This window comes from Taeniopygia guttata, chromosome 11, assembly GCF_048771995.1.
Source record: "Taeniopygia guttata chromosome 11, bTaeGut7.mat, whole genome shotgun sequence".
In the NCBI taxonomy this organism is placed as follows: Eukaryota; Metazoa; Chordata; class Aves; order Passeriformes; family Estrildidae; genus Taeniopygia; species Taeniopygia guttata.
Window position 1 is genome coordinate 8,712,445 of NC_133036.1, and position 23,512 is coordinate 8,735,956.

The 23,512-nt window shown below is 40.8% G+C and overlaps 1 protein-coding gene across 3 annotated transcripts in view; it reads left to right on the forward strand.

Moving 5' to 3' along the window:
- CDH13 (cadherin 13) overlaps positions 1-23,252 on the forward strand; it is a 453,057-nt gene extending 429,805 nt beyond the window's left edge. Inside the window, exons 12-14 of one of the 3 annotated variants that reach the window (XM_072934294.1) lie at positions 1,404-1,637; positions 2,898-3,113; positions 17,843-23,252. In XM_072934294.1, coding sequence (XP_072790395.1) covers positions 1,404-1,637; positions 2,898-3,113; positions 17,843-17,850 — 458 coding nt within the window. In that variant the 3' untranslated portion in view covers positions 17,851-23,252. Of the gene's footprint in view, positions 1-1,403; positions 1,638-2,897; positions 3,152-17,842 lie in introns of those variants that run through there. The other 2 variants (XM_072934296.1, XM_072934293.1) reach the window with 2 other exon arrangements.
- Positions 23,253-23,512: the final 260 nt, after the last annotated feature.

A 23,512-nucleotide genomic window follows, 5' to 3' on the forward strand; every position in this document is an offset into this window, starting at 1 on the left:
TAGAAACTTTCCGTTTTCTCTTCGACTCAATCTGAGAGCTACAATTATTTAGATGTAATTTCTTAATTAAACAATTTATCCTTAAAAAACCTTATAAAGAAAGATACAATTCCATTTTTACCTTGCTGGTAAAGTGCTGTAGAACTCACTACTTATAAGACTGCTCCTGCTCAGGGAAATGCAGGGATCACATTTCCCTGTGCTAAACCAGAAAAAAAAAAAAAAAAAAAAAGAAAAAAGAGGAATAAATAACCCACGAGTGCAGCATTTCAGATGAGACCTCGTTAAGTGCCAGCCACAATAAAGGACAAAATTTGCTCTCAGCAAACTTTGAGGTGATTTTCAGAGGGTGCCAAAGGGAGCTGACATACCCTAGCATTTCATCAGCTTATTAGCTTTCACAGACAACTTCTGCCACTAATTTGCAGACCAAATAATGTATTTAAACAAAAGGGGTTCTTACAAGACTTTCTTTTAGTGGGGTTTGGAATAAGCTTGCAATTAGATTTCAGCCCATGAAAGAATTTCAGTACTGTCTCTTCCCTCCAATTCGATTATTTTGTTATTTTTCTTAGTGTATTCTCATTTTCTTAGTCTATGCTCAGCACGGCACATCTCTGCACTGACTGGAAGTCATTGCCACTTGTCAGCTCCTGGGTCAGCCCTAGAAATGAGGTGCTGGTCCCAGCAGGCAAACTCTGCCTTCCCAGCTCCCCCAGTGCCACGGGGGCTGGTTTGTCACTGCCAGCCCTGGCACAGAGCCTTGTAGTGGTGAATAAACAACAGCCTCACCTCTGCAGCTGGCTCTGGGGTCAGGGCTGGCAAATCATTCTGGCAGGTTTGAAAGCACTGCTAGCACAGGGTAAATAACCCATCTCATTTCCCAGAGCTGCCTCTGGCAGCTTTCACTGCTGCTGACAGAGCTGCACGTGGCTCTCAGGGCTGTTAGGAATGATCCGGTCCTGTTCTGCTTCTGGGCACCCACCTCACAACCTGACTCCTGCCTCCTTTTCCTCTCACTTGCCTTATTCTTCATTCTTTTCATACTCTGCTATCTGTCTGGGGGATGGTTCCCAGTATGTTTCTCTCAGTGTGTGCTGATGAACAGATTCTGTTCCAGATATCTATTCATGTCCCACTCTCATTTGAACTTCAAAATATTCCTCTCCCAGAGGTTTCCTTAGAATAATTTTCCATACTGTAGAGAATCAGACAGGCTTCATTCTGAAAATCAGCAATGAATTTACAAGAGTGACTCATCAGGTTTTTTAAGCAATAATTTCCATATAAAAGAGGTAAGAACAATAAAAATTATTTCCCTTTGCAAGCCTGCAGGTGCAAATAGGAGCGAGAATTTATGGAAATGTGATTTAATAAACAGATGTTTGTTTTTTTTCCTACAGGCAACCCTCCTGCTACGGGTACAGGAACTTTGCACATCACCTTGGAGGATGTCAATGACAACGTCCCATCCCTTTATCCAACACTGGCAAAAGTTTGTGACGATGCAAAAGATCTCAGGGTAGTGGTTCTAGGAGCATCAGACAAAGACCTTCATCCCAACACAGATCCATTCAAATTCGAGCTCAGCAAGCAATCTGGCCCAGAAAAGTTGTGGAGAATCAACAGGCTTAACAGTAAGGCTGTAATTTGGATTTTTTTGAATTTATTCCTCCCTCTCCTCTGTCCCAGGGTACTCTTCCTGAGGCACTGTGGGAATTTAGGAGGGGTTTTGCCTGAAAGTTCTCTAGGATGGACCCACTGCTGCTGCTTTTTCCTGTGCCGGGGCTGCTGGATCAGCTGCCTGTGGGACACAGCTGTTCTGAAACCTAAAACTTCTCTTCTTGTGTTGGCTGAACTTTCTTCTCTCAATTTGTTCATTAATCAGGAGCTACTAATGACTGATAATTTTGTGAAGATTACTGCACCTCATGGCACGCAGTTGGTTTGCAGGAGGTGCAGGAGGCTTTGCTATAGGACAGCATGGAAGTTTTGCATGGGCTTTAGCAATGTAATTGAAAAACTTCCTGATTTTAAGTATTTAATCTCTTCACAACTAAAATATCCCAATGCACTGGGACCTTACACAATCGGTAAGAGGCTCATGAGATTGCAGAAGGTTTGTATGTCAAATTGTGGCCACAAAGTACAACATTTCTTCTTAATGTAGGTTATTCCTGATTCTTTTCAGGAATGTATTATTTTTCTCTGCCACTCTCCAATCTTTTAGTTCATGTCATAGCCTTAGAAAAACTAGAGACGGATGTGATGGCTGTACCTGCCTGCAGGACAAAGGGGAGGAGATGTTTTCTTGGCTATTCTCCAAACATCAAACCACCCCTCTGTCACAGCCTGAAAGAACTATCTCACCCACCTGGTGCCAGGAGCTGCTGTGGCCCTCAGCCCCCCAGGGGGAGCAGATCTGTGGGTTTGGAAGGGGCTTTACTTCCCTGCCCTCTCAGGGAAATTGAGGAAGCGGTTCAGCAGCTTTGCCTGTACTTCCTGACAAGAGGGGTTATTTTTTCCTTTTGGCAAGTAAATATATTATCTTCTTGTTGTTTTGGGAGTGATGTGTCCTAACATTTGATTAGTATCTTAGCTTTCACAGGCAACTTCTGCCACTAATTTGCAGACCAAATAATTTATTTAAACAAAAGGGGTTCTTACAAGTCTTTCTTTTGGTGGGGTTTGGAATAAGCTTGTAATTAGATTTCAGCCCATGAAAGAATTTCAGTACTGTCTCTTCCCTCCAATTAAATTATTTTGTTATTTTTCTTTGTGTATTTTCATTTTCTTCCTGATTTCCATCACTAACTGGCATGTCTGATGTTGTTTGCAGACTCCTTCCCCCTCCCAAGCAACCAACATTTGGTTAATTGTCCCCTCATCCTTTGCAGATACCCATGCCCAGGTCATCCTGCTCCAGAACCTGAAAAAGGCCAATTACAACATCCCCATCTCAGTGACAGATTCTGGAAAACCGCCTCTGACCAACACCACAGAACTGAGATTACAAGTGTGTACCTGCAAGAAATCCAAAATGGACTGCAGTGCAGCTGATGCTCTCCACATCAGCCTGACCCTAATCCTCCTCTCACTCCTCAGTTTATTTTGTAAGTCTTTCGCTGAGCTGTAAGTAATGAAATGTTGTTTTGGTACTCTGCATCAGAAAACCCTCCAAGGGAGGAGTTAACTTCACACATTGATATCATCATCCTGTAATTTTGGGTTCTTTTTTCCATGAGGGAATAGCTGTGAGAAAGGTGGGGGGAAGGGGCTTTTTAATTGTAAAAAAAAAAAAAAAAGAAAAAAAGAAAAAAGGCAACGAATGCCTGATTGTCAAATTAAGAAATAGAAGCAATAATTTTAAGAGGAATCAAAGGGAATCAGAGCTAACATATGATAAACTGAGAAGTACCAGCTGTAGTAGCAGATTTGTGCAATGCTTGCTTTCATCTCTCCCCACTTTTGAATTCAATTCAAACACAGAAAGAGGAGATTAAAGGTGTCCCTGTAACAATGGCTGTTCTGGGTCACCAGGAAAACGAGGCCTGTCTGCTTCAATCTATTCCTCCACATAAAATGTTCAAGTGACTGGAACATGAGGAACTCATTTGAGATTCTGGGCTTAGAACCACCCAGAGCTGATAATCAAATGGCCAGGCTGGGTTGGAGGGCAGAGAAAACTGACAGGTAAAGGAAATTTCTGCTGTTTCTGAGAAAGGAATTTTGTGCATCTCATTTGGAAAGCTAACTTGAATTTGAAGTGGAAAAAAAAATCCCGTAATGACTGAAAGGTAGGAATTCAAAGCCACAGAATCCACAATTAAAACAGGGTGTGTCCCTGGGTAGTCCTGTGACAGCTGCCAGCAAAATTTTTGATGCATTGCTAGTTTTGAATTCCTATCTGTTCCAAAGGAATAGCTGTATCCTACAACTATTACAGTAATTCTATTATTTAAGGACCGTTACCTTCATCTTATATTAACAGAATCCCTTGTATGGTGACTTAAAACCTGAGCCATGGTGAAAGGTTTTGGATTCCCCAGGAGAGAAAATATGCCACGAGGCAGGGGAGAGGTCAAGGCAGAGATCCTTTCCACATCTGAGCTTGGTGTGTGCTTGAACGCACATCCTGTCCCTGTTTTCTTCTCTTTTTATCCCAAAAGCTTGGCATGAAGGTCGTTGTGAGCGAGCTGGTACCAGCTAATGTTTGTGATGCTCTTTAAAGATGAAAAGGACTATATAAATGCTAAGTGCAAATTCCTGTTCTCAGTCTCAACCAGTGACATCTAAAGTATCTGCTTTGGCTTTGGTTCAGCTGGGCTGGGTTTAGTCTCCTGGAACCAAATGCAAACTTCAGCTGTTAGCAGTAATATGTTAAAAATATTTGACAGGGTGTGACACTATTGCAGCAGTGATATAAATATGCAGCCCATTGATTCAAATATATGCTTGTTGCCACTTCATAAATGTTGCTGCTGCTACACCAAGCATGACTTTCACCACTGGAATTACTTTCTTATCTGATGTGATTTGCACTTGAACTTTATTTACATTAATTCATCTGCTCAGAATACAATGAGGTAAGGGAAAAGCTTTTTACTTTGGAAAGTTGCCATTTTCACGTTGATTCTTTACAGCCCCCACCAAGAAGTCTGATCATTTTCCTTAGGTTGAATTATAAAGCCAGTTTTAAGTATTGGAAAGCACTTTTGGAGTTGCTCTTCTTGGCTACAGGTCTTGTCCAGCTCAGCTCTGGGTGGAATACGCCCCAAGGGCACCCCAAGGGTGTTCCATGGCTGCCATTTCAGCTCTGGAGCTGTTCCCCAGCCATGCCTATGCAAAGCCAGCCAGCACCACAACTCCCCTGAGCATTTTCCTCAGGTGTGAACGACTGCATGGAGAGAGAAAGGAATGAGGCTGGGAGCCAGTTAAAATAATGTGGTTCTGTGTTTGAACTTCTCGGAAATGTGCTGCTATCAACCCATTCCCAGTTCATTTCCACACAGATTTTTTTATAACTGTGATTAGCTCCATTGCAATGTTTTGTATAGTCCAAATATTTATCAGAGTAATCAAAGATTATGATGCCATAAAAACAAAGAGAACTTTAGTGCTTATTGAACAGATGAAACGTCCCATTTCTAGTGGCAAGTTATGGGTTTAATTTTAGCAAAAGCCCTTACGTGGCTCACTTTGCTCCCAGTGTTTGTGTTTTATGAGGCTCTTGTTCCTGGGAGGTAAATCCTTCAGTCAAATGAACTTTGTAACTCATGCCAAAGTATTTCTTTTTGTATTTGACATCTGGTGTGAGAATGGATAGCCCTCTGAAAGAGCTGCTCGTGGAAAAAGAGCCCTGCATGAATATCTTTCCTGTAGAAAACATCTTGGTATTATCATTTAAATGGTGCAATTATTATCTATACTTAGAATATGTGCCTCCTTCGTAAATCATGGAAGAAGTCAGATGTGGCAGATTTCTGAAGTGTCTGAGCACACAAGTGAAGAGCCTGATTAAAACTGAAATGGATGCAAAGCCCAGCAGTTCCTCCCGTTCTGGAGTATCCCACTGTGCTCACTATATTGAGGGATAATGGGATACAGACTGCACCGTTGCCCAGACACCCCTGGGGAGGCAGATATAGCTGGAACAAGAAAAATATAGGAGTTTCTGGCAGCCAGAAATAGAAAATATGAGATGCCAAAATAGATGGGCAGATTTGCACAAGAAAATAATGAGGTAGAATTAAAAGATGATGAACACAAAGTTGATTGGGAAAAGGAGCATCTTTGTGTTACATTTGTGCTAATTACCACTGGGATTTACTGAGGTCAAGCTGCAATGGTGGAGAGTGGACAGGCAGAGGAGTTTCCAAAGTTACATTAGGTGATGGTGACAAATATTGGAAAGAATAATGTCACTGACTTGTCACTAAAGCAGACTCTGTGTTTAAGATGAGACTTCATGTAATGGCATTTTGTCCTCTGTCAGCTTTTCCTTGCTGTTACTGGAGACAAGACGGGGCCAAATATTCAGACAGAACTCGGATTTTAGTAGTTCACATTGAGGAAAAAACATGGAAAAAAATTCCTGGGTTCCTTGTCAGGGAGGAGAGCTACAGCAATCAGCTCCTGGAGGAAGAGAGTGAGTGAAGGAAGGAGAAAATGTGTCAGGAGCATGTCTGGTGCTGCTCTGAGATTGTCCCTATGTGCTGCAAGTGACACAGCTAAAGCAGCTCTGCTCAGAATTCATGTAGAAAAGGGATCCTCACCACCACCAGAATTACAGACAGGCTCCCTCTGGAAGGCTCCTCAATGTTTTTAGTGAGAGATCAGCTACAACATCCCACAAGGATGAGGGATGGCAAAGGAAAACAAGTAAAAAAATAAATTTGTGCATGTTGCCATAGCAAAATCAGCAAAAAAATCTCCCTCAGTCCCTGTGGGATACTGAGAAAGAATCACTCTGACTGGCAGAACTAAGCTTTAGATCTATTATTACAAATTATTTATATTATTATTAGTATTTAAAGGAGTATTTGAATTCTGGGCTTTTGATTTTATAATAACTATTTCACTTAATTGCATAATCATAGAATAGTAATTGCATTTCATATCTTCTTTTATAGTCTACCAACATAAAAGACCACGTTAGAGTCAAATGTGTGGAATGAAGGGAATAAAAGAACAACCAAGGGCACAATAGTCGTGTTACTAATATTTTACTTAAATTTCCTTGTTATAAAAAGACTGGGATTCAAACACTTCATGTTGAAAAAATAAATTATCTTTTTTTACTATCAACTATGGATGAGAAGCTTTTTTAGTTCACCTGGCCAGTGGACTACAAAGCTGCAAGTTGACTTGAGCTGAAGTAAGAGAATTGCTGAATTATTCTGAACAGAAAGTGAGGTGCCAGATGAGGAGGGAAATGCCTCCTTAAAGAAATTAAATAAGCTGGAGGTCTCTACATTGCAATTAATTTGTTAAAGTCAGGGTGAAAGGCCTCAGGTATGTTTGAAAAACAAAGACTCACACAGATGTCTGCAATTTCAAAGAAGCCTTAGAGATACCCCTGAATTTAATTTCTTAGTAATTTCCACTAACTTTTCCTATTTAGTACTAGCTGTCCCTCACTATATTGTTGCTTTTTTGTTGTTTTTTTTTTCCCTGATTTGAGGAATGAAGCTACAGGGCCAATAGAGAAAATACAGGTGGCTTTTTTTATCCCTTGAAAATGATGTGGTTATTATTAAAACACTACAAAAAAAAAAAAAAAAAAAAACCAAAAAAAACGAAAACAAACCACCAACAACAAATAACCAACCAAACAACAACAACAACCAAAAAAAAAAACAAACAAAAAAACCCAAATTATATGGAAGTAGTAAGTTTGAATTTCCATAGAGCTGGACAGGCAGAGTTAATCCTGCAGTGTTATCTCTCACCCAACTCATTTTTCAAAGCAACAGCAGCCCCTGTATCTCTTGTTTACCCCATGTTATTTGTGCAGGAACATCAAATGGCTGAAAAGTGAAACAAAGCGTTCCTGAAAGGCACCAGATCAAGACAAATCAGAGAAGGTTTCAAATGGAACAGACCTTTAAGGTCACTGCTCTTTCCACTCCCTGTGCAGATTTGTTACCTGCACATTCCCACTTTTCAGCCTTTATTTTGAATTTCTTGGCTTAGTTTTAAACAATCAGGTTGCTTTTTTGCTTCAGGGCTCAGCAGTTCAGTTTTTCCAGTAGAGATTTTGGGTTTTCTCAAGAAAAATAGGAAAAGGTTCATCCCTGTTCAACCCAGTTCCAGAGGAAGCATCAGAGGAAGGGTTCCCAATAGGTGAATTTGCTAAAACCAATACTTCTTGTTTGCTTCTTTGTTTTGTTGGTTGGGTTTGGTTGTTTTCTTTTACATTTTAGGTTGTCTTAGCACCTTTTAATCTTCCCCAGCAATTTTCTACTTTTCAGAGCAGTTTGTTTTTAAATTAGTTAAGAAAAAGATCAGTTTAATTAAAAAGACTAAGGAAGTCTGCAAGATACATTTTCCCATTTCTGAGAAGTGAAATATCCCTATTTTGGCTAGAATTGAAAAAAAATATCAAAATTTGAGAGTTTTGCTGTGAAAGGTGCTTTACTGTGGTGGTTGTTTGGCTTTTTTTTTTTTTTTTTTTTCTCTACTCTAATTTGAGTTGCATTCTCATGCTAGAGCACAACCATGTAGGTACTTAAAATATCACCTAAATTTTGATCTCCAAGTAATTGGAGATTGCTGATGTTTAGTGAGTTCCAGTGGTGTAAATCTCACTTCCTAAACCAAATACCAACAGCAATATCCACTATCACTCACTGCCTTTTATGCAGATGCTTTGGTCCACATTAATATTATTATTTTTGCAGTTAAATATCACTGAAATAGACGTTTCCTCAAGTGTCTGTATGAGAAAAACACCATTTTTATTTGTCTCCTTAAAGATTTTGGTTGATTTTTAAGGAAAGGGTGATTTGGGGGTTAAAGGGCTGCTTCAATTTGAGCCAGCCTTGACTTGAATCTCACTTTTAATACAGAGTGGTGTCCATTCTTCTGATTTCTGTTCAGGTTTTCCAGCCCTGCAACATATTGTGCAGTTTGGGAGCCCACCTAAAGTTAATGGGGCTTGAAATGGCCCAGAAATCCATATGGATGTCCATAATTGAGGACAGGATGTTTGTACACCAGGCAAGACAAATAGAAATGCCCCCAAATTACACATCACCATATTGCAATGGTGTACATTGAAATGTGCTTAATAACATTCCATTTTATTGAGTCAATTAGGTGGGAAATGGCATTTTACACACATTTCAAACCATCCAAACACGTTCCAGAAGTGCAGAGGTGAACAAACAGGGCAGTTTAGAAGATGTGTGGTTGGAATACAGAAGGGAGCAACGTTAGCAGCAAATGCATCTCCCTCCCCAAGAGCTGCAGTATTATCGCTGATGGTCATTCTGGAGGCATGAAAGGGACATTCAAAAATATTGGTTTGAGAGCCCATTTAGTGCTGGGAATTCAAGTGAATGCTTTTATGTTTTCATTTTCTCAACAGTACTTCACAGTAATTGTTGATACATAACATTTTTGTATTTCTTTTCTGAACAACTTCTTAAAGCCACATAAATATTGAATTTCAGATGGTTATCATCAGGATTGCTCTGGAGTGGCCTATGATTAAAAACTGGAACTGAATACATGACCAGTTGAGGTATTTTTTTCTGCCATTAATGGTCATTACACCGTGGGATGCTTCTTTCTTTTCACCGTGTCTGTCCTTGGCTGTTTTCCCTATGACTGTTTTTCCTCTTCCTTTCCTATTTTGCCCTCTATAACATCGAAATAATTCAATGTAAGCAGTTTTCTACTCAGATTTGGGCAGGATATTACAGATTAGGAGGAGATTTGTGGTGCCTAAAGGTTTGATGATTTTGCCTTTGCTTCTGTAATACCCAGTGGATACTTCCAAAGCCCTTTAAAGAGCCATTAATGTTTGGAGTATTTTAGATGAGGTCTTAAAGCCTCACTTTATCAATATAATTAATTGGAATAGGTCATTGATTGGTGCTTAGGTAAGTGCCACGTTTAGGAGCAATTCTTCAAAAAATTTGAAATGAGCAGGTTGATACCAACACAGCCAAACCTGGCCAATTTTCTAGTTTGGTTTTCCCTTTTCTGTGGCTTCTAAGCATAATTCTTCACTCTAGTTTTTACTCTTACTCAACAAGAATTTCTTCAGATGATTAATTTAGGATTTCAAGCCAGGTTTAGTCTGTACCTACAGATCTGAATGTGTCTGGATTGTTCATGTTCTGCGTATTTAAAACTGATGGTAACCTGTGCTGTGCTGCTGTGGGTGATGAGCTCTGCCTGCCTGAGCAGCTTCCAGTCCTTTAAAAGGTTGGCTCCCTGCTACAGTTGATGCATTTCATCTTCAGCATCCATATGAAAAAAATCAGACTTGTTCAGTGCTGCTATTTCAAAACTGTACTTACTCATTTCACTTGTTGAATATTTTCAACCATTCCATTCAATTTATCAGATTAGAGCATGGGAAAATATCCATGCAGGCTGCAGGCAGCCACCTCTGCAATTGTTTAGTTTTGACAGAATTGAGAAATGAAGGAAGCATTTATTCCCTATTGCTTAAGTGAAGGCAACACTGCTTTGACAAAGTTTCCAACTGAAATTCACATCAATTTAAAAAAAAATAATAATAATGGAGAAAATCTTGGCTTTTCTACCCTAAAACTCCCCCTCTCCCAGTGAGATTCTTCATATCCCTGGAGAACAGGAATTGTATTAGAATATGTTTTTTTATCTGATAAACCTAGGGAAGCACATGGCTCTGAATTTCTAAGCAAGGAGAGTTGGAATTTTGCTTCATCTGAGCAACTTTTCTTTCAGAAAATGTTTATTTTATGCACATCTTAGGAACAGCTCATTACACAGGGAGTGTGTGTGAGTACCTGACAGGGAAGAGGGGATGCACAGATAAGGATTCAGCAGTGCCCTTGCCAGGCTCAGAAAAGCACTTTGGCTTCCACCAGCTCTACTTTGGATCTACCACTGCAGTCTCCTAATAATAAAATGTAATAAAAAATAATTATAATAAATATATAATAATTATAATAACTTAGCAGTGTGAGAGCCACTCTGGGAAATACCCTCTGCTGGTGTCACACAGGTGACATGAGCTCAGCAGAGGACTGTGTCCCCCTGTGCAGGCTGGGCAGTTGGGGTTGGCACATTTCCCCTCTGCCCTGCCAGTTTGGGCTGACTGCAGAGCACGTGGCAGAGTTGCAGCTCTCTCAGGGGTCTGGAGGCTGAGGTGACCCCAAGAATGCAAAAGTCCTCATTTCCCAGCCCGTGCGGCCAAAGAAGAAGTCGGAATGTGCAGGGTCGGCTTCTCAAGGTTGTTTATTTTCCCTTCTCTATAAGATGCTTTCCCAAGGAGCTGTGGTCTGTCCAGCAGGTCAGTCTGTGACACACTCCCACCCCCTTGGGGTGGTGCTATCATTTTATACCAAAACTACCTGTACTGTGTTTACAATAACGCGCCACTATCTGACGCTGTTGAGGCAGGACGGGAATGAGGAGACTGAATCAGAAGGCTGAGAGTAAAACTCTGATTTATTTCAAAATGTAACACTCTTTATACAGAGCTTCATCCAGGCCAATTCCATTGGTGAAGTAAAAACGACACACCTCATTGGTGCACAGTGCATGACGCACAGTGGTAGAACTTAGCTATAAACAATGTGAACAACAAGAGAGATAAAGGACCTTATTTACATTCTTTTCCAACAGATTCCCAGGCTTCTGCCTGGTTAGAAACTTTCCATTTCTCTTTCTGACTGAATCTGAGACCTACAAATATCTATCATTTATGTTGGACAGTGTGTCTCTACCTTAAACCAATAGAAAAGTGGCACCATCACACCAAGACATGGAGGACAAGAAGAAGGAGGAGAAGGTCAGGACATGCCCAAATCCTTCCATCTTGTCCCCTTGAACCCCTCATTTAAAAAAAATTTAAAACCCCTAAAATTCTAATTTTTCACCCTGTGTTAATTCAACTACCACACTACTCAAACCCTTGTGGCTTGTAATTCCTCATACAGAGTTGGCAGTTTATTCCATGGGCTAAAATGGAAACCACAGGTGTGTTTGACTTCATGGCAGGGTCTGGAGGCAGCCAGGGCAGCCAGAGGGATGTGCTGGGCTCCCACACAGCTCCTGCAGTTAAACCCTGGCACTGATTTACGAGAGCCCACCAAAGCTCCGAGTGCAATTATGAGACTCTCGTTTCACACAGTGCTTCTCCCATCCTTAACAACTTTCAAATAATTTCTCACATAAATGAGAAACAAACTGCGTGTGATGTTATAAGCTGCAAATTTTCAGGATAAACTAATTTACTTTTGGAGTCTTTATAAACTTTTCCCCAAGGTGTTGTCGCCAGTGAGATCACCAGTTTGCTCTAGCTGATATTAAGCCCAAATTTCTTAATTGCAAGAATGAAAATACAGGGTATCTGTCTGGGAATAGTCCTTCAAATTCAATGAGATTTTGGGGGAAATTTAGGATAATTTATAGGCACATGGTGCAAACACTGTGAAACTTCTGCAGTTGAAACCTACCTGTGACAGATCAACCAGTCATGCACATGAAACTAATTTATATTTTTCAAAGTTCTACATCGAGGCTAAACTAATAACTATGCCTCTAATTAATGACCTTTCCCAGATGGTAAATCCAGGAAAGAAGTACCTGGATGTTGATTAGCTGCCTAATCAGACGCATGGTGCTGATCTCTTCTATCATTTTTGTTACCTCTTTAGCATTACTGAGGTTCCAATAAAGTCCGTGATGTAATGTAGACTTTTAATTATACCAGATTAATGTAATATTTCTGATGAAAGGGTAATTGAAAGAAATGGAGCATGCATGAGCTGAACTCCAAACTCCAGCTGCGTTAACTCTCTTATTTTAATGGGAATTAAAGGATGAATGCATTTTGGGTAAAGCTCATTCCTGTACAGAGGGTCAGCAAGAAACTTAAATGCTTTTAATTTTTATGAGGTTTTAACTGCAGTGTAGAAGCAGAGTCTGTGAAATAGAGGGTGAACTTGGTCTCATAAAGAGCACATCTTTCAAAGGCTTCTAATTACTCAATTTAGACCTGTTTCTTTAAAATAAGTCTTTGAAATAAGCAGGGAACTGAGTCACTAATATGTAAGTATGTTCAGAGGAAGCTCTGGCTGCAACAGGGAAAGCTAGGGAGCACCAAAGCATTTTCTGAGATCAGAAGTTCTGCAAACACCACTGCTAGCTGGCTGAAGGGAAGGGACTGCTGGAATATGAGTTCTTGGCAGCCTGAACCACAGGGAATGAATTTACATCCTACCAGTTGCTTCTTCCCTGGAATGCAGATCATTAAATCTTTGTCTTAAATTTTGTGTTTTTTTTTTTTTTTTTTCTCCTCCATTTTCTTCTGTTGTGTGGATGAACATGAGGAGTAAACTTTGAGTTAGTGTGACAGAGGCAGAGAGATGTCTCTGTAGTCATTGAAGAAACTAACCTTAGGAACTTGGGCTGAAGTAGGTGAATTGCACCTTCTCAAACCAAATCAGCTTTTGAAACTCTAATTCATGGCTTTCCTGTGGAGATGGCCACCATAATCAACTCCAAATATAATCAGTAGACCTTGGCTGAGTAGGAAGAGAGGTTTATTCCATCTAATTTTCAATGTCATGAGTCTCTCTACCCAGAACTGTGCACTTAGACCTATATCCCCACAGTATGACTATTTTTATTAGAGCTATTAGTACATCAGATCCAGACAATCTGATATTTGTCAGTTTTCTTCACCAGCAGAAACAAATCTTCACTTCCAAGGCCAAAGCTGATGGCAACAGCCACCAGCTGCTTGTGAGAACGTGCTGTGCTTTCCTATCTGGGCCCATGGACCAGAAATGTAAAAATTCAGAAACACATGGCAGTAACCCTGCTGTTTTCACTGCTATGGATCTTTAAAGTCTTTTCCAACCTGGTCATTCTGCGAATTCTGTGCTATCTCACTGTTATCTCGGAAGGAATGAGGCTGAATGTGTCTCCCAATTATCAAAGAGGTAGAAGAGCAGAGGAGAACTGTGAGATAAAATTAGTGACGATCACATTAGAGAATGAAACGAGAGAGATTTCTGGAGAAATAAGTTCCCCAGCTGTGCTCACTTAGTGCTGTGCATCCCTGGACACCCAAAGGGAAAGGTGGAAAGGACAAAATAAGAGCAAAAATTCCCACCCTATGTTTGTGGCTTGAGTGCCTTGGGCAGCAAATCACTCCTTGTAGGTAATTTCTGTCAAATCACATCTAAAACAACACAGAGGGTGTAATAATTCCTGAGTGCTGAGGCCAGATACAGAGACAGAGCTGATAAAAAGAAAATAAAATAATTACTAGGCCTAATTATCATTAATGTGCAGATCTAAACCTGCCAGGCACAGGCTTACAGAGAATTAAGTTCTTAAAAGAAATAGTTCTCATTGATCAGCAAATGTGCTCCCTGCACACATTATTTGCACATTTTATGCTCACAGTATTCCTTAAATATTAATATATTTTATGAGCCATTGCCAGCTGCAAACTATAAATTGTCTGTGCTATAAAATACATAAAAATGGGTAACAACAAAATTAAAAACCAATGCAACCCCATGAAAGTGAATGGAAAAGTCACCAGGTGAGCTGGGGCTCAAATAAGAAGCAGAATCTAAAAATTTGTCTCTGTGTGAGCATTTCTGGAACTTTCATTTGTTTTTTCTTTACGGGGACAATAAATAAAAAGAAAAGCCAACAGGAAAATGATAATTCCTATACAGAAAACAACAATGAACACTGGAAATCTAGGTGGGAGAACAGAGAGATTTTAAATATGGACCAGAGGCTCAGAGATCCGCAGTGAGTTTAAAACAGAAGTTGTGTTGATTTCAGTGGATTTCCTCACATTCAGAGTTGAGCTTTCCAGGCAATACTTTGGTTATCCGTTATTCCTGTAGATTTTGTGCTAAGGGAGTTACTGGCCAGAATGTTTGTCCAATTAACACCTTACATGACCTTATCAGACTCTTCGTAGAAAGTAAATGTGTAATTTGCACTCAGTTATTAACCACAGAAACTAAAAAATGCTCTCTAGACAGAAGCAATTCCCAATCAATTTTGTGTGCAATAGAAAGAACCAAGATTGATTTGATCTTGCATGTTCTTACTTACCAAAGGTGGTGGTCTACTGAAACTTCACAGACCATAATTTTGAGTGTTGATTCTGATTTCTAAAGGCAAGAACTACTCCTTTAATAATCCACCTGTGCAAAAGGGTCAATCACCAGTAATGGTTCCAGGCCAGTGTTTGGAATAATTCTTTTAACACAACCTTGGCCAAGGCTTAGGTGAATTCAGAGCAGTCTTGGCACCCTCTGCCAGTGCCAAGAGTTTGGTGGAAGTGCCAGCAGATGTTGGGACACAGCTTTCTGTGGAAGGGGTCCAGGTTTGTTTGAGCACACCTCAGGGGAAGTTGTCACCATGGGCTGTGAATGAGAGGAAAACCAGAAATTTCCTGCAGGGAAAATCCAGGAATGCGCAGGGGGAAAGAGGCAGTAAAGGAGTCACAGATACAGAGCTTTTGTCAAAGTGGCAGAGCAGGAAAATGCTCTGTAGAGCACAAGGCTGGCAGGAGATGAGCACAGAGCAGCTCAATTTGTCAAGGGCTCAGAAAAGATGCTGTAAACCTGCTAAGTGAGAGCCTGGGTAGGGGATTTAGCTGTTTGAATGGCTACAAAAAGCCCTTTGGGACAACCTGTGAGAGAGAATCCTCTAGATTGACATAACCTAAATATACAGACCTAGACCTAGAAAGGAGATTCCATGACAAAAACCTCCTCTGGTTTGTTTGTGCTTTCAGGCTTGAACAAGAGGCAGGATGATGGTGTTGTCCTGAGCAATCACAGAAGGGAGTGCTTTAGGGGGAAGATTTAGGAGCTGGGCTGTAGCTGTGCAGAGCTGCCAGGAAAACATCCAAAAGTTATCAAAGCTAGAGGCTGACATTTTAGACTAAATGGAAAAGTGGGAAAAGAGAGTAAGAGCTCTGAACTGTCAGCATGGATGAGATTGCTGAGCAGGAAAGGATGGTGGCACTGAGAAGGGGAAGAAACCAAAGTGGGGGAAAAAAAGGTTTCCTTAAAAAAATGAACTGGAGGAACAAGAGCAAAGGATAGTCTGGAAAAGTGATTAGAGAAATCATGGTAAAATTATAGGAGGAGAAAATCTCAGGAGCTGAGGGAACATCATATTTTCAGGCATGTGATTAAATGGTTCAAAGCAATAAAGGATGAAGTTGAGAAGCAATTTCAGTGGAAGAAAATCTGGGCAAGGATTGTAGAGCTTTGAGGTAAAAGCTGTCAAGAATGGGGTGGTTCTTGCAGAGGCAGGGGCAAGAATTCCTTGTGAGAGACAAACTGGCTTTCAATAGATACAAAAATAGCAAAGGAGAAAGAGTCATAATTAAAGATTAACTCAACTAGTTTTTGTTCATCAGACAATGTGTATGAAAGGTAGTAACATCCATTATGTCTGTCAATATAATGTAAAATATACAAGCTTTTCTTCAGGTGTGCACATAAATCACCAAGTCCTGCCCTTTATTTACAGGCTGTTGTGAAGCAGCTCAGTGGCTGCTGAAGTTGGTGGGGTATTCATAAATTTTGTGCTGACAGATTTCTCTGGTGACGTTTCAGCCTGTGGATTGCACAGGGACAGCTCCACAGCTGCTGCTCATTCATCATGTCCAAGTGCCTGTCCTTAGCAGGAAGACCCCCAAGGATGTCCCAAGGATCCAGAGCAGCTTCATCAATCCCAGAGCCAGTGTCAGCCCCTTTGAGCCAGGATTAAACAAATGCCCTTTAATGGCACTAAGCTTCATTGGGATCTGGAAATGCTATTTTTCAGGTTGTCTGTGAGATCAGAGTCTCAAATTCTTTCTTTTCACTACCCAGGAGATCAGGTTGTTTACGAGAATTTAGTTCTAGCTGGCCTCCCTAATCCAAATACATCCAGACTTTGGCAGTCATGACCATAAATCTCCTATATGTGACTCTGGATCCTGATTTTGTGGCCAGAACTTTTCTTTCAGCAGCAGGCTAAAAATCCATATGCCAAGCAATTCCAGATTTTGTCCTATTTGGAAATCTCAGTTAAACTTCTCACTTCAGTGAGCCCCATCCATCAGCACCTCTATGGATTTCTTACACTTAATTTGCTTTATTTACCTTTGTTTACCAGAAGTGAAGTGCTGCAGGGAAGAGGCCAGGCAGCTGTTGGCATCCAGGTGCCTGCATTGCTGCAGAATTCAATATTGACATCAGTTCACATGATAACAAGAAGGAAACAGATAAAACAAAACAGCCTTATCAATAATTATATTACATTTGATTTGCCCTAAAAGGCAAACAGATCATTAAAAATTTTTAAAGGTCACAAACCAGCATCTAACTTTGACCATTACATTTCTGGGGTAGTGACAAAACTGTCAATATTGCAATATAACAATCTTTTAAGTGTGCAGATACAATAAATAGTTGACAAACATTTGCTGACTGAGTTTTGATGTGTCTTTCCCTTGGTTTTATAGGCTCAGTGTGAGCTACAGCTAATGTTAGATTTGCTCCTGAACTCTCCTTTCTGAATTTCTTCACTGCCTTGGTATTATCAGGGTGTCCATCTAAAACAGAATTCAAGTGCCACATTCACTTTATTTACTAGAAACCCTATAAAAATCTTATAGTTCTGTAGCAACATCAATGTGATACACCAGGCCTTTTATTCCCTGGTATATTCAGAAAATATAAGGCTCTATTAGAGTGTTATTTTTCAAAAGATATTGTTTGTTTGCTCTTTGCTTGTCAGGATGTGCAGAGAGGGAGGGGCTGGCATTTCCTTGGGCACAAATGGAACTGATGGAGGTGCCCAAGGAGGGGAATCAGATCCTGGCTCAGGATTTATCCTCTCACCACATCTTCCAGAATTGCACCACAAAGGTCTCTGACTGCCCCCCATGACATTTTGGGGTTTCCTCTTGGAGATTTCTGCACTCACAAATAATTGTTTCTGGACCCAGATAATCGATATTTAACTACTGGCAATGTTCATGCACCCAACTAGGAATTTGACTGGGGGGGGAAAAGAACCCCAAACAGTTAAAAGATCCTGTGATTTGCATGGCAATACTCACCCCCATCTCATCCTTTAGGTCTGTAAGAATTCCTGCCATCTGAAGCTGTCCTACCGAGTTGCCATGGCAACGAGAAGAAGGAAAAAAAACCATCAGATCTGAAGATTGCAGTTTACAATGACTGTTCTTCACTCCTCGGCCTCAGTTGCTCCAGTTTAGTTTGCAATCTCACTCAATCTGTCCGACTGTACCTTGGTGTTCGACAGCCTCCACCCCTCTGCCCTTTGGCCCTGGATTCCTCCTGCAGGACACAAGGTTTACTCAAAATTTACTCTGAATGTTAAAAGACCATGACATCCAAACCCAACCTTGGGGGAGCAGGAAAAAAAAAACAAAAAAAAACAAAACAAAACCAGATTGACTCCATTTTTTTCTATCTGTTGACTTGTTGCTATTCAACTGTTCAGAAAATATTTTGTCTGTGGGTTAGTATTTGTATATGTATGAGTGTATGTATATATATATATTTATATAGAGAGAAGAGTTATACCACAGGTTTAGCTTTTATAAAATGTTCATCTGGAGGGTGAGAAGGGAGGGAGCAGAAGAACACAGCCACAGATGAATTGTAGCTGTCCCACCATGGCTAAACCTGCTGGGTTTGCTGCTCAGAGCGTGGCCAGGAGGAGCGAACCCGTGGCCACCCCGGGCTCTGCCATGGCCCTTCTCATACCTCAGGTTCAGCAAACACGAAATGCAAGTCCCCAGGGCTTGTTCCTGGTCTGAGCTGGGCCCCAGAGGGAGCTGAGGATGCAGGAGGAGCAGCCAAGTGTCAGCAGCTCAGCCTGGTTTGAAGGGCCAAAGGGCTGAAATGTTGGCTGGGGCAGGTGGCAAAATGTTTTTATCAGCTGTGCAGGTGAGAAGCTGAGTCCAGCAGCAGCTCTCAGTGCTTGCCAGAGCACTGATCTCTGTCTCAGCCTCTGTGCCAGCAGCAGCACAGGTGCCCTGTTCTGGAAATACCCTCACAAACACACAAAACCATCATTTTGGAGATATATATATACATACATACACACGTACACACAGTTTCCAGTTAAGAGTAACAAGAGCATTTCTTTGTGTGTGTAAACTTACCACACCTGTTTGCAGACATGGGAAAAAAGGGTGTTTGTTCTCTATGAATATGGATCCTTTTTTTATTCTGTGAGCATGTAAGGTCAAAAAAAAAAAATATCCTTCTAACTGTATGAAGATGATCATCTTGTTAATAAACTGTAAATGATCCATCAAAGCTCACACCAAATTTTTATAAAATTAACACGAAAAGTATACTAGTGACAGACTGTGGCTTTTATTAGAGCTTGCCAGTAACTAGGGTAAGGTAAGTGTCTTAGAATATTTTAATAAACTTGCTTATTTAAAGTTTAAAGAAGAAAGCTTCCTTATGCAATAGAACTTTGCAGCTGCATTCTTTAGTTAGCATTTTTACAGTAATTATGGGTCATACTCGATGGCATCCTTACTACAGTGAGAGTATGAGCATATCTTCCACACCACATATATGTTTCAATAGTAAAGAATTTTGGAAACATTAAAAATAAGTCCAGACATACATTTAGTTTCCCATAATGCTACACTAGATATTAAATGTGTGTTGGTGGTTAAAATTTGCTGTACAATAGCTTTTCTCTGACTTCCTGTATTATACCAAATATGAAACAGGTTTTTTTTTAATTCTTTCTTCCTTTTTTCTTTTTTTTTTAATCAAAAGGAGTAATAACAACAGCGACAGAGGAAAAATGAGTTTGTGTTGTGAGCTTTCCTAACGTTGTAGATTTCTTGATAAGATATGAGCTGCCTTCAGATCAGTTTTTCTCTTCCAGCTTAACTCCTGCAGTCCTAACCAAGTGAAACCTGCCCCTGGTCCCTGCAGGAGCCTCTGTGTCACCCAAGTGGCACTTGAGGGTCAGTGGGAGTTGGTCAAGGACACCAGGGGAGGCTTTTGGCAGCTTCAGCAGGGAAGTGCCTGATCCCCACCATTAACATGGGCACGCTCCTGGGCCTCCCTCCCTGCCCATGCCTTGTATGGACCCCATGCTGCTGCTTTGCCATCAACAATCACATCTTTTTTTATTAAAAAAATATATATAGATATTATTTTCAAGAAAATTTTTTCCAAAAGGAACAATTTCACTACTGTATGGCACCTCTGGAATTCCAGCGTGTATGTTCAATGAATGCACCCAAAGATATTCTGCACCCTGTGCTTTGAGCTACAAAACCTCTATCTTGAATAAAAGAAATTATATTACCCTCCCCCACAAATACTCTTTTCTACTTGCTTTTTTCCTCTCTCCACCCAGCCAAACCCACCACTGGAAAGACACCCAACCCCCCCCCCCCTTGACTTTGGTGTCATTTCTGTCAAATGCCAGAAAAATCTGTCCTTCCCTGCTTTAAACCAAGGCTCACAGAGCGTTTGGTGAACCACTCCAAGGACAGCCAAAACGAGGAACAAAGAGAAAACTCTTCTGCCTGGAACTACACGAGCAAGGGGAAGACTCTTCCTACCACCCTGTGCCCAAGGATAAGAGCTTTCTTCTTGGATCCACTGCAAAATTTTGATGTGCAGAGGTCAGAGCCTGGCTGATCTCTGACCCGAGGTGCATCCAAGCCTCCATTCCCATTTTCCCTTTATTTCTGCTCCCACATTAAAGCCTCCCAGGCTTTCCCAGGTGTCCCAGGCTCCCCAGGGAGCCCATCCCTGGCCTACCCAGGCGTGCCAGGAGGAAGATGAAGCTGCCATGCTCAAGTTTCTCCCCATTTAACAGAGACTGTGGCACGTTCATGGTGTGACACAAGCGAGGAACCACAGCAGACTCTGAGTTTGCCTACCTGAATAAAGGGTGTCACCTCTGGCTCAAAAAACCAATGTCCATTTCCTGAAACAAAGGAGCAACATTGATTCATCCATTTTTCTACAATATAACTAAAAAAGCAGAAAAATTACAAAATTGGTTGCATTATTTTTAATAGTTGTTTATGTTTAACATTCGTTCAGCCAAGTTTGCTGTTTTTATAACATACCCCTTATTCCTCCCCAGCTGTTTTAGCCCCACCAACAGTAATTTCAGTCTGTGTAGATACAAAAATGCTGTCTAGAGTTGGAAAGGCAGTGGACTTGCTGATTATAATTTTGTAACATGCACAAAACTTTTTATTTGTAAAAGTCATTTCACTTGAAAAGGCTCTGTGCAGTTGAAACAAAAATTGGGAATAGCAATCAGTGAGAGGGGTTTATTATCAAGAGCAAGGTCTCATTTTTGGTGTGCTTGCTAATTGAACCCTGGTCTGTGCTCCTCATGCTTTTCCAGTATGCCTGTGTGCATTTATTAATGTCCATTTTGTTCAGTAGCTGTAGGTCTGAAGAGTAAAAAAAAAAAAAAAAAAAAAGGGAAATGAGCTGAATTTCTTGCTGGGTGTGGAGGAAAATGAGGTAAGGGTGGAACACTGGTAACAAAGTCCCTGAGCCTTGTTCTCATCATGTTTACACTGCTGGAAATCAAACAGCAGCTCCATCACCAGAACTGAGGTTCAGTTCATCAGATTTAGGTGGAGTTTTCCCTCCCCACATATTGCTTTTTGCTGGTTGGCTGTGAACAGTAAAGCTGCAATGTTTGTGACAGGATTGCTGAGTGCTTATACCTTATCAGAAGTCTGGGGTTTGTCACATCCAGCCACCCACAGGTGACTCGTTCCCTTCACTGACCATCTGAAGGCATCTCTAAGGCTCCCAGAATAATTTGGTTTAACCTTTATTTCAAATGGATGGGGTCAAATAATTCGTTCTGTTCTCTTACATAGTCATTTTTGGATTACTATAATACAAACCTCATTTATCAAATTATGGACTTACAAGTAGTTTGTAGGGCCCTATCTTAAATGCCTTATCACTACAAAAAGACATCTGATTACACTGACACCTTTTGTCTTTCCTTTGCAAAGACCTTTTCTCTGAAACACTGAGAAAGCTGCCAATTTTCTTCTCAAATACTTGGAGCAGAATTCTGTACACAAATGATTTTACATCACTTGGCCTAAAGGCTAAGTTGCTGTCAGAACAGGTTGAAAAATGTCTTATTTAATTTAAAAAAAATACTTACATTAAAGTCACATTGGCTTGAGAACACCAAATCTAAAGCAAAACTCTGCTCCTGTCTTGCCTTTATTGCATCTCTGGAAACTCTGTTGTCTGAGAGATCCAGTCCAATGAAAATACAAAGAAAAATAAAACAGCAATTATTTCCTTTCAGTTAACTCTGTGCTCTATAATCTTCAGAAGTCACATGCAGTGCACATCAGTAATTATCATTATAGCTATTCTCTTTCAAGCAGCTAGAGCTGAGTCTTGCCTGCACAAAGCACACAAGCCCTGGCCTCCTGCCTCACCCCAGGACACACGAGCTGGTTTGGGTTTGTCCCAGTGGGATGGATGCACTCCCCCACTCTCAGTGGAAACTTTCTAGTTGCACAACTGCTATGTGTGTATATATGTAGATATATAGAGATATACACATATAAATATATATATAATATATATGCAGGTGGAGGGAGATTGCTACAACACCGGGGGACTTGGAATAAGCAGTTTAATTCCCTCAATTAGGGATGAATTCATGAGATAAGGGACAGCATGGGCTACATGCACTGAACCAGTCTGGTTTAAAGCAAATAAAAAGTACAAAAAAAGCCCACACACAAAACCCCAGGCTTATCTCAACTCTCCTGCTGTGTTTCTGCTACCCTGAGCTGTGCCCTCGTACCACGATTGCATCAGTTGAAGATATGCAGCATTGTTTTCTGACTCATTTTTAGTTGTCTGTGGATCAGCAGGTCACCAGTAGTGGGAAGGGAAGGGTTTAGAGCCAGAATTCCTCATTCCTGGGCTTTCAGTGGGACTGCTGTTTGGGAAAGTTTCATCCAGCCTTGAGCATGGCACTCCTCCTCTGCATCAGCAAGTGACTGCACTCTGTAATTTGGGGTGAAATGAAGGTAGGCTAGAGCCAGGCTGGGTGTTTGGATGTGCACACACCCCCTGCCTGAGGAATAATTCCGTGTCTGGGGACTGTGATGGGGAACTCAGCACAAACGAGTTGTGTTGTTGCTGCCATTTCTACCAGAACCCTCCTGTAAAACCACACCTACCCCACAACAACCTCTGTCCCTTTCAGTTCTTTAAGTTACCATCAAGATTAATTTTTTAAATTTTTTTTCATTTTTAATAGTCCAGGCAAGGAGGAAAACATTTGGTTTGATTTTCAAGATGCTTAATTCAGCTGCTTTTCCAGTTAATCATTCCTTTGGGCCCTAGTTGCTGAATCGCTTGCTGTTTCTGAGGTGTAAATAAACGTTTTGATTTATGACGTGGTTGCAAAGAAACTTGTAATTTATTTGTGAAATGCTCAAATAAAGGATGTATGGGCTTTTACCTTCTGTCTGGACCTAGAACTCGCCACAGGAATGGAGGGCCACAAAATTACCTCCAGACTGGTAAAGGAATGGAACAACCTGTGCTGAACATCAGAAAACCCAGGATGTTCTTAGTGAAGGAGAAAAATTGCAGCCTTCACCTCACCATGATTGGCTTTGAGAATGAGGATTGGGAGCTTTGGAAGGTAAATAGAAGCATAGAGAATGGTTTGGGTTGGGAGGGATCTTCAAAATCATCTTTTGAATGATCTAAAGATC